This window comes from Saccostrea cucullata, unplaced genomic scaffold (genome assembly GCF_032062105.1).
Source record: "Saccostrea cucullata isolate Sc308-1 unplaced genomic scaffold, CSIRO_AGI_Scuc_v1 ctg1837, whole genome shotgun sequence".
Taxonomy (NCBI): Eukaryota; Metazoa; Mollusca; class Bivalvia; order Ostreida; family Ostreidae; genus Saccostrea; species Saccostrea cuccullata.
In genome coordinates this window covers 3,224-15,582 of record NW_026930802.1, presented here as the reverse complement: position 1 = coordinate 15,582, position 12,359 = coordinate 3,224, and the positions used below count along the sequence as shown (strand labels likewise).

General features: G+C 31.8%; 2 protein-coding genes across 2 annotated transcripts; both read left to right on the top strand.

The window, feature by feature from the left end:
* The first annotated feature begins 3,707 nt into the window (after positions 1–3,707).
* Positions 3,708–10,022, top strand: LOC134230136 (uncharacterized). The gene is made up of 8 exons (XM_062711912.1): positions 3,708–3,916; positions 5,366–5,596; positions 6,050–6,304; positions 7,042–7,179; positions 8,679–8,816; positions 9,021–9,161; positions 9,509–9,599; positions 9,707–10,022. Exons 1-8 carry the CDS (start codon positions 3,817–3,819, stop codon positions 10,020–10,022), a joined length of 1,410 nt encoding a protein of 469 aa, XP_062567896.1. The 5' UTR covers positions 3,708–3,816.
* Positions 10,023–10,402: 380 nt separating this feature from the next.
* LOC134230158 (uncharacterized) lies at positions 10,403–11,571 on the top strand. Its single transcript, XM_062711936.1, has 4 exons — positions 10,403–10,661; positions 10,790–10,873; positions 11,058–11,184; positions 11,275–11,571. Exons 1-4 carry the CDS (start codon positions 10,477–10,479, stop codon positions 11,569–11,571), a joined length of 693 nt encoding a protein of 230 aa, XP_062567920.1. The 5' UTR covers positions 10,403–10,476.
* Positions 11,572–12,359: the final 788 nt, after the last annotated feature.

Genomic DNA, 12,359 nt, shown 5'->3' with positions numbered 1-12,359 from the left:
AAATTTACAAGACTTGTAATCTTTGAATATGTCGTCTGTCAATAGTCTTCTCTTTGTGTACCCTCTATCAAGGAAGCTGTTATCCTCAATGCCAGACATCCCCTTCATGTCAAGGTTGGTTTGAGTTGTAACTGACACACCAGCCATGTGCACAGGTCTAGCATACAAGTGTTCATCCACTAAAATCAAATAAACACCATAAGCTTTAAATATCTATTTTTTTTTCAATACTTAAAATTAGACATTTAAAAAAATAACTGATTATTATTTACAGGACTCTTATACAAAAGCTTTCAGTATCATGTACATATAGATTTAAAAGTCATGTTTTTAAGTTTACAGAGATTGTAATTCAATGTATTGATTATTTTAAGAAATCATTCTGCAGCTATTTTTATTGTGAAAATTGTTTATTCATACCCTGTGTGTGCTGAATTGACACATCTTTACTGCCACTGGTATCCTCCCCTTCCACTGTGACAAATATCGTGGGCTCTGGACAGTCTGGTACACACTCAGAGACCTTACTTTGACCAACATTCTCTTTATTTTCTTTTATCAACTGTTTCCTTGCCACAGGTTTTCTTGCCTTAATGATAATTCTACGTGAGTCTGCACTCACTGGATAAGGGTGCATATCAGTAGGGCGACCGTCAACAAAATGTTTGCTGCACACATATGCATGTTTATTGACGTTCTCCACAGTAAAGAATTTTCGTCCACAAGCTTTCACCCGTACTTTGGTGTCTTCCAACCTAGTTTTTGGTTTTGGAATAGGAGAACATTCGACCCCTTTCATATATTCTCGGTCCCTGTACCTATTGTCACTGTTGCAAGTGCCCCACGAGCAACGTTTTACCATTATCGCCGGCTATGTTTTTGTAATATTCCGCCACTGAATGTCGGGTATCACGTGACTCTGCCGCTTGCGCGCTTGAAAAATTGCTTATATCAATGAAAATATGAAAGATGACTAAACTATACTTACATTGTGTGTATGAGGTCTATAGTATTCCATTCTCGGATATATCAGGTCTTGCTGTAAATGTATCTGATTTTGTGTAAATGCCGAGAACCGAGATAAAGAATAAAGGGAGGAAAACAAACATCTCCTAAATTTTCAGAGTTGTTCCTCTTTGATCAGTAAGGGTCTGAGAACAACATCGATTTTAAAATGTAAAAAGTTTTTTGTTTGTTTATTATTGTTTTATTTAATTAAAAAAGAAAAGCAATATTTATATCGTAAATGCACAAATATTGTAAAAGACCATTAATCGGAATGTAATATAGCCAATTGTACATACAAATGTAATGAGAATTTCGGCAATGTAAAATAAAATTTTCAGAATTAAAAAAATGCTGCGTTGTGATCAAGAATACAATTTATTGTATATGAAATGAAATAAACGTTAAGGGATGGTATTTTATGTCTTGCTTTTACGGAGTTTAATCGGGTTAATTAAAAAAAAAATTATGGATTGAGTATGGTACTCATAATCACAGCCAAGCCCCATATCTCATTTTTCTTTTATGATTGATATACATCGGGATCGTTTTACTCGTCATTTTGACGCTTTATTTTTGACGTTAAATTTGACGTCAGGTCAAACGGTTCATTTGAAATCGCAAGAGTTATCTCCCCCAGTGTGTTGTACGTCTTTAAAGCCTTCGTATGTTGTGAAAAATCTTAGGTATCTATCTATTGTTTCAAATGAAATATTTTATATACCTGAGGGCACATCAAAATAGACAGCGAAACCTAAAGTAAGAATGTTTTGCCCAAGAAGAACTGGTTATTTCTAAGCGATATTGCCTGAATCAGTACGGTTTCCAGGCTCCAGAAAATAACGTTGAAGATAATTAAGAAGTTAATTGATGTTAACATTGGTCTTGACAGTAAATACTCTTTATGTGCTCTTAATTACAGGCAATAATTATTAATTCAGTTCGCATGTGTGCAGCACATTTGCACTGCTCTACTGCGATTTGAATAATAAGCAAAAGTTTTTGAATAGAGCTTTTATTACAAATGCCAAAAATATGACAGATAAATATTTACGACTTAGGAATGCAGCAAGATGGAGGACCCAAAAATATTCCGCACCTTAAACAAAAGAGAACTTGTGATCTTAACATTAAAAAAAAATGTGCATGAATGTTTCAGAGGGAGAAGGTGAGTAAACTTTTAAACCACACGTTTTGGAGCCAAAAGTTATTTTGATATAGATGAGGCTAATATTAAAGGGCGCTTAGAAACTATCACCCGGAAGAAAAAAACCCATGACTAATGCATTTGTATGTCATTAATAATGTAAGCGCAAGTGAGTTAAGGCTAAATATGGGATTTTCTATGCAAATGAGCTAATAAAAATGCATAAATTGTGTATTTTATCTACAGAGAATGTAAAAAATGATTTTCTTATACCTACTTAGTACCGACAGTATATTATTGCAAGTGCACATTATGACGTCATAGTTCTTTCCCATTGAAGGTAATAAAACACATCAACAAAACAACGTCGGCGCAAACTAGAGCAAAGCTCGTTGCAAAGCAAAGAGTAGGTCTTCCGTCCTGTTTGACCGGAAGTAACTTTCATTTTTTTTTACAAAAAAGAGTAATAACGCCAATAAAATGGTTTAAATCCTCTAAATCTATGTGCAAAAATAAGCGTTTTTCCTACTTCCGGTTTGACCGGAAGTGACGACGACGGACGGAAAAATTAATTTTTATGCTCCCAGTGACAGATGTTACCCCAAAACTTGTCAAGAACCGCAAAAGTACGCGTTTTCTGAATACTTCCGGTTTGGCCGGAAGTTACGTCGATGGACGTATTTTGATGACTCCAATAGATTGATCTTGACATTTTGAACAACTTTGCTTCTTTGAGGTATTACAAATTCTCAATACTTTTTGAGATATAAAGGAAAAACCTTTGGCTCCTCTAGGCCTCTAATTTTAGGGGCCAGCCCTTTTTTCGAGATATCTTTGAAAGATCTTAGAATTTTACACTTCTTTTGTTCTATATGTTTTAACAAAATATTTCTAGGTAAAAAGATATCGTAAAAAAGGTGTTAAAATGAAATTCGCGATAGACTATTTCGGGCCACAGCGATCGCCGACGTGCGGCACTTCCGATAATAATGAAATACCTTACGCATATCTATAGACTTAGGACTATCATACCTGAAAGTTTCATGTTTCTTTCTAAAGCCATTTGTTAGAAAGTCAGTGGACAACCTGACCCTTCAAAAATCATAAAATCGACAATATCTCCATACCGGAAGTGACATCATAAAAAATATATAAGGTTCAAGTAATGTTACATAAGTTCTGAAAGTTTCACTGAAATCCATCAAGCCGTTTTCGAGAAATCGCGAGCACAAAATCGGTAAGAAAAAAAGAATAGTGATATAGAAGAAAAAAAAGTGAAAAAAAAAACCCGAAGAATAACAAGAAGGTCTTCCGATGAAGACGCAAGACCTTAATTAGTAACTTGAATAAATGGAGGCAATTATTATTTGGTAGATAATGAGTGTCGATGAAACGAGAAAAAATAGATAATATGTGAGACGTACTTTATTCTATAAATAACTCTTCACATAAGGAAATAAAAAGAAGGAAATATATTATAATAGCTATTTTCATACTAAAATTCTTCAGTAACGTTTGCTATTATTCTTACATATATGTTCCTTTCTTAAAAAATGACAATCGTAAATATAAAATCTCTTAAAGCGTAGAAGATAGCTGAGCATTTTTTTGCTTTCTAACCCCATTCAGAAAAGGTTTCCTAAAACAAAATCTTATAACATTTTATGTATATATGTTATTCCGTTTCAAACATGAAAAGTGGAGCTGCATTAATTTATTTTCTTTGTGAAATTTCATTGATTGGGAAAATAGCAGAGGCTTATGGTAAGATTAATTTAATTTTTTACGGAATTTTTCAGTGCACGACTTTCATTTGTTGCATCTTCATTTAAACATTTTCGTCAATGAAGTACATGTACTTGGTAAAAACTATTCTACACATATAAATCTACCAAACAATACTATATTTTACATCTGTCACTAAGAGTTTCGATGATTTTGCAAATGAGTTCGATATGTACGTTTAAGGAAATTTGAAAATTTGAGATCATCTCCTTTTTTTATTCATATTGTACGTTCTACTTGTAATTCTGCTGCCTTAATCACCTCTGAGTTGTGAAACTGTTACATTTTTGTAACTCATAAGTTAAAGAATAAATTAAGGGAAAAATGGCCATTCACTTCCAATCTTGCGTTTTCATTTGTGTCAAACAGTGCTTCGCCATATTAGGTATCCATAAAGAGATTTTTGCAAGATATCTTTTACATATTTTCTGGTTAAAGCAATGCTTAAGCAAATTATAAATAATCTGCTGTTGAGTATATAATACTTCAGTGAATACCTTTTTTCGGCATTTGATTCTTTGTTCTTCGTAAAGGTTTTATTTTCTTAAACATTCACCTTATTGTCATAAGAAAGCATGTTAGTGCATGTAATATCTAGGAAACTAAATTAGACTGTGATATTTTATCCAACTCGTTGTGTGATTTTACTCACAACTCGGTTGATAAAAATCACATCCAACAACAAAACGTGGTAGTTCCTATATATATCTCCGTTGTATTTCTTCATTCAACGTGGTTAATACATGAACTTACGTAGATGTAGTTATGAGGAAAATGGATAGGATATTAAAAAATAAAAGGTCGTTTCAAAACACACACAAAATAATAAATACTATTTATGATTCTGAAATTAAATTAGGGCAATAGCCAAGATCTTTGGCCTTTTTTTTCTTTATTCAATTATCGATACCAAACAAACACATTACTTACTATAATAGGTATTCTTTCCTCTTATTACAAAGTTATATTAAATTCCATTTTGTAGCAAAATAAATAGTTACAGTGTATATAAAATGCAGAATCAAAATTAACATGAATATTCAATAAACAAACATGTGTATTATTTTCTGAAATATTAAGAGTGTAATACAGAAAAGAAATACGTTTGTCTGTTGCAAAAAAGAATTCTCATTTAAAAAAAATAATGCATTTCCTTCATTTTTTTTTCCCCTGAAGAATCCAGCACTGACTTCAAAAATTCTTTCGATTTCTTTTTCTTAAGATAATCTTGCTCTCAAAAAACCAAAATGGCAGGCGCATTGGTACATGTATATATATAAATGCTGGTACATGTATCCACTTGAATATGAATGTGTTTTCTTTTTTAAGAAAATCTTGCTTTAAAGAAAGAAACATGTCAGGAGCATTGGCATACATACAAATACTGATACATATATCCAAATGAATATGTTTTTTTCTTTTTTAAAGAAAATCTTGCTTTAAGGAAACCAACATGGCAGCAGCATTGGTATACATACAAATATTCATATCCACCGGATAAAGCCGTGGATGGGAAGTTTTCAAGCCGGTCTCCATATGGAGGACAATGTACAGTATCTGGCAATTATAAAAGAACTGCAACCTGGCGTGTGGATCTAGGAAAATTTCTTAACATACATCATATTACTATCTACTACAGGACGGACAACCTTCCATGGGGTACAATATTACTAATTATATTACAATGTATTTTAATGTTACAATATAGAAAAAAATAAACATCTATTTTTCCGATTTCATTATAACAGTAATCAAAGTTAAGATTTAAAAAATCATTAATATAATTAATGAGCTGATAACCTCTGTTTATAAATATGTTACTTTTCGAAACTTTGATGTGTTTTATAGATTTTTTTTTTCTTTCATTGGGCTACTTTTTAATAGTCTTTCATCAGTATTATGTTAATTAAAATCCGAATTATCGAAGATTTTAACAGCTAACTACATGCATAAACATTGAATATTGGAACATGTTGCTTATTTTCGTCCATTTTACTTATTTGATTTAAATGAACATTTAACATACGATTTAGATATTTCCATCACAGTTTATGAACGCATGGACCTGTAAGTTTTTATTTCACATTTTCAAAGTTAATTATATTCCATAAGGCCCTGACAATGGATACACAACCCGATTCCTAGGATTTTCGCTTTTTATATCAAACACAACCAACAAAGATGACGGTTATTTATGTTTTAAAGACACAAACTACACTAGAGACACGATACCGAGTAATATTACAATAGAATGTATAAAGCATGGACGGTACGTCATCTATTACAATGAGAGACTCCCAGGAGTTACCTACCCTGATGGATATTCTACATACGCGTACAATGAACTCTGTGAAGTCCAGGTTTATGGTAAGGGATGATAAAATACATACCTTATTCTGTATAAGGAATAACAATCAATACTTTACGTTGTACTTTGTAAATGGTGCCTGTTTTTTAGGGTAACAGTTGAAATTGACACCCCATGGAAAACCATTGTCAACCAATGCAATGAAGAAAAGCTGGATCAAACATCTTCACTTGTTATCTAATCTCACCACCAGATCTCTGATCGATTCATTGAGTTATTCTAGATCTAAATAAAGTTTAAAACATTCGTATTTGTTTTTGCAAATACGCATGACAGGAAATAGTTTGCCGTATAAGCAGAAATTTTAGCGAGGATTTAATTTTGGCATTATTAGCTAGGATGCAAAGATCGCTAACATTGAATATCGTAAAAAATTAATTGCGCTTTATTTGTGAAAGTTTATATAGTGAGCTTATAAAAATCGCTAAAAATACATCTCGCTAAAAATAAAATACCAATTTCTAAGGACAAATCGCTAAATACGTATCGCTAAAATTTCCACCTACGGTACTTCAGGAGGTTTGGATATATTTATTTAACTCGTTATGTGTTTTTATCCCCCAGCTTTGGCTCAATGTAGAGCTAGAGCAAAAATACATTGAATATATATATATATATATATATATATATATATATATATATATATATATATATATATATATATATATATATATATATATATATATATATATATATATATATATGGTCATTTAAAATATTCTAATATTCAATATAGGATGCCCTTCCTTTGTTATTTTCGGAGAGAATTGTACATTTCCGTGTCCGCAGACTTGTCGTGAAGAACGCTGTAGCATTGTGGACGGGACTTGTTTTGGATGTATTGCCGGGCAGAAAGGCTCACGATGTGAACAATGTACGTAACTACAAGCCACTCCTGAAAAGATTTTTTAAGAGAGAGAGATGAGAAAGAATACATAATTAATGACTTGTGCTTTAATAAAAGTTTTAAAATCGTTTTTTTGTGATGATTATAACTAGCTAATGGTTAGGTTTTTATACGGTTTAAAAATAAAGGCATATCATAACTATATCTGTAACTACGAAGAATTATCAATTTCACCCGATTCAGCGATACATCTAAACTCGCATGTATTACTGGATCACTTGCAGTCTCCTTCATAGTTTGGTTTAAGCATAACACCGAGTAATTGCCGATTCATTTCATACCCGAAGAGCATAATCAAGGAAGGAACAATTTTTATAATGATATAGGATACTGTCTAAAATATATCATTTATAAAAATAATTGAATACTGTTGTCGAAACAACCATTAACATCTTTGCAAAAAAAATATGTCGTTAGCATGGTTAGATCTATGAAAGTATTGGGTTTTTCATATTTTTAGGCCATTATCTTAACTTTCATTCAAATATCTACAGATTTTCCTTTTATCTCTTCAGGACAATATAGCAAATCATATGTACATGTTGTATTTAAGTTTCTTTTCGTCTTGATAATTTAGTACAGATTTGGTTAATACAGATTCATCATGCAGTACCAATATCCTCTTAATGTAAAAAAAAATCCACGAACATATATTGTAGGACTGTCAAACACATTTATTCCCCATTTTGTAATCAAAAGAATTGTTATAAAAGTAATAAATAAATATACCCCTTTGATGAGGTCGATCCATAGATATATCGACTTCACAGAAAAGCATATTGACCGAGCACGAAGTGCGAGGTCGATATGCTTTTCTGTGAAGTCGATGTATCTATGGATTGACCGAATTAAAGGGCTACATTTGTTTTATAATTTTTTAAAACACGTTGATAAAAAACCAATTAGAAAAAATGGGAACAAACCACAAGTTTTCTCTCTTAAACACTAAGAGACTAGAAATCAAAATAAATAGTTGTTTAATATAACTGAGTTAAACTTTCCTTGACATTTTTTTGATTTTTACATAATTTTGAGGATTTACTAGTTGAAAATACTACAAATGTACATCTTTTTGATTATGTTTTGTATCACTTTTAACAAAGATATTCAATATATTCTAATATTAAGTAGATCTTAATTCAGGCCATTGTTACATCTTATGAGTTACACAACATTACAAATTTAAATACAAGTTGAAGTATATATTTATTTTTTAGAAACATCAAGTCATACAATGTTTTAGCTATAACTGTGAAATCTTTCCTATTAATTTCTTGTTTTACAGAAAATTACCTCTATTTTAAGAAACATCAAGACGATATGCATTTCAGATTCATAAATAGTAACTCAAGTCTATATGCTGTTATATACTAAATCATGTGACCACGTTTAAGCAAATCAGAGAGCTTGGAATATATGATTAGAATAATATTATGGGGTATATTAATTTCGTATTCTATTTATAGTTTGTGACGGTGGTAAATTCGGACAAAATTGTGCTCACTCATGCGGGCTTTGCTTCGGAAATGAACAATGTCATCACATTAACGGGTCATGCTTGAACGGATGCGATAGAGGTTACTATGGAGACAGATGTACACAAGGTTGATTAATCACGAATCTATAGTAAAAATCAGTATATTGTCTTTTTCATATCCATCGGCTTACGTATCGTCAACCTACATATTCTTTTAAAAATTATACAGACCAACTGATGACCATACAAAAGTGGAAAAAAAACTAAGGAAAAATTTAAAACCTACATAACCTTTGCTACTTTTTAAGAACTCTCTTCATTTTTCTGTTAGCGTGTTCTGAAGGGTGGTATGGATACAACTGCCTAGACATGTGTGACGTCAATTGTGGAGAGCGGACAAGATGTGACAGGAAAACAGGGCAATGTCAAAATGGCTGCCAGGCAGGGTGGAAGGATACAAAATGTGACAAGAGTAATAAATTGTTTTACATTTTACATATTTTTAAAAAATTGAGAGTATTTTATAGAAAATTCAAAATAAAACAAAACTAAACTAAAAATACAAAATATGATGTAATACATATACATGTACTTAAGAAATACTGTATTTGATCCCTTGTTTCACAGAAACATTTTTACATGAACCAAAATGACTTATTTTTGTGCTTTTCTTCTCAATTAATAAATTCTGAAAGTTGAACAATAATGCACATAACGTAAAATATTAGACTTCTAAATTGCACTAAAAAGGTGCGTTATTTACAAATTACCAAATATATTAGCCTAAAAATTAGCCATAAAAACTTTTCATTTCTTTAGAATGCGACGGAGGTAAATTTGGACTAAACTGTGCTCAGTCATGCGGGGTTTGTCTTGATAAAGAACAATGTCATCTCAATTACATAGGAAAGTAATTAATTAAATTACAATTACTTTCCCAAAACCTTCAATTAAAGGGATAGTCTCTAAGGTTCATTCAAACAAAATAATATACTTTTTCTGCATTTGGTATAACAGACCCTGTCAAATGATGTTGATCTGTCAAGCTTTGCACTCAGCAGAGTGCCTTACATATCACTTACTTAATAAAGAAACTGCCGGGATGAATTTTTATCATCCACACAAAAATTCGGCTTTTATCTTTGCTCCATTCACGAAGACCCCTGCTGACCCTGCTCGTAAAACAAACTGCGCATCCCTGACCGAGGTCAAAGTAGCCGAAGATGTCGGAGGAGAAGAGATCAACACGTGGGAGAAAACGATCTTTAACAGATTCAGCAAGAAAACTGAAACAGAACTTCAGTTGTGTCAAAATACAATCAAAGCAGAATAGCTATAGGTGGTCACTATGATCGTTGGATGGAATTAAAAGAGACGCTGCAGCTTAAACTCATGCCGATGTAGCAGAGTACCTGCTTCATTGGTAAGTAAAATAATGTTCATTTTCACAAAAACTGCTAAATAAATCTTGATTTCAGTATAGGTATTTAGTAGTAGGAATGAGTTTATCTTTTATTTTTATCTAAAACTGCAATATTTTAGAGAGAAAATGGGGATTAAGCCGATTAACAAATGTAAACAGTATGTAAACAAACTGGGAATGCTGAGCGAAACCCAGGGGGTACGCTTTCTTTGTTTAGTAAATGCGATAGGTATTAACAAAAGATAAAACCTGCTGCTTTATTAATTTTGTTTGTGCAATATAATGCTATATAAAGTATTTTAGATAAAAGGACTGATACTATATTGAAATTAATTAAGAATTAACTATTAAATCAGTGTCTCAAATGAACCAATATGAACATAAATGTCGTATATATAGGAATGAAACCTTGAAGTTTGAAAGTTCTCCCAAGAAGGTTAAAACTGCAATAAGTGCAGTGACATCAACACCGGGACCAACAGCGACCATTCTCCCACCCAAATTTTCAGATGTGTCTGAAATATCTTCAGATCTAGACAAGGGGGACAGGTAAATTAACAAGATTGGCAATTAGAATAAAATATTCTTTAAAATTTGAGTAGTATCTAGACCTTATATCACCATTCTTGAAAGATATATTTAATATACATGTATAGGTGTTATGTTTCTACTTTTAGAAATTCAGATTTATCTGGTGTAGAACAGTTTGTAAAAACTGATAAGAAAACAACAGCTCCAAGCAGTTTCTTGAATCCTTTAGAGTAAGTACAATTATTTAAATCATAGGTATCATATAAAAATTATTTCCATAGTATAAGGTTTGATATGCATGCCATCAGAATACTTTTAAATAATATTTGTTATTACTGATTTATGTCATTGTATCTATTATATCAGAATAATTATCATAATCCATGTTGATCTTACAGAAATTTTGTTTCGTAGTCTCTCAATCTGCTTATCAGAAAACTACACCAACGAGAACTCAGAGGATTCATCAGATGAAGATTATGAGCCTAGTTTCATAATGACCATGAGGTATGTTTTGCAAGGACACCTTGCTGCTAAGCCAGTAAATTATTTAATTTATTTTCATATTTCAATATTTTCAATCTACTGATTAACATTAGAATTATTAATAAAATTTAATCCCTGTCATAAGAAGGACACTCAGACTGAAGCCGTGGTTGAGGACTCTGAAAATGAGGATAGCTCTGATGAGGAATCAAATGATGATCTTCGCCCCGGGATTGCCAAAATTTTAACTCCAGAAGAGATTGGGGGCTGTAAGGAAGACCGCCCTTTCCTTGTTTATCTTTCACAGCTTCACACATTAGCTGAATTACCTGTCCTACCAAATTGTCAGCTTAAAGGATGCCAAAAATCAGTGCATTTGGAGAAAACTGTTGTTGGATCGGCACTCTATTTCAAATGGGTACGTAAGAAAATTGCCTTTTAATCTCATGTTTTAATAAAGTACCCAGGTACTATGAATTGGAAACAGATTAATAAATTATCATATGGTTTATTTATAGAATTGTTCTGATGGACATCAAGCTGCAGCAATGGTGCTCACAGCCTGTCCTAAACAGAGGAATGCATTTAGGGGATTTGACACTCTCCTCTCTTCCATACTTCTCTCTGGAAGCAATTTTCAGAATCCTCCTCTCCCACGCCCTCTGCCTCTTCCCCTCCGCCTTCCCAAATCTGAAGAGGATGAGGATTCTGGGGAAGAAGATGTCTGTCTTGATAAATTGATATTCTATAATAAAAATTATACATTTGTATTATTCATTCTATAATAAAAAATTTTATTCATAAAAATAACATACATGTTCATGAAATCAATTTAAGCAAAAAATACCTATCAAAAACACATGATCTTCAATTACTTAATATTTTAAACATGAAAAATATGTCAAAATCTCTATAATTGCAATTATTTTAATTCAGTTTTGTTAGCATAGGTAAATGTATACTGTAAATTAGGAGCAGGCTTAATTAGTTTTTTTTTTTAATAGACAGATATATAATTAATGCGTGTATGTAATTGTTCATATGTCTGGTAAAAATATGTATATATTAAAAAAAATTAAAAATTCAAAACTTAAAAAGCTCAACTTCAGTTTCAATTAAGTTTGAGATTTGGGAGTCTTTTTGAAATTTTAATTCAAGGATTACTTATGCTGTCTATTTCATATTATCAACTGATGTGTTCAGGCCTTGTTTAAAATTCCCCCTCTTTAT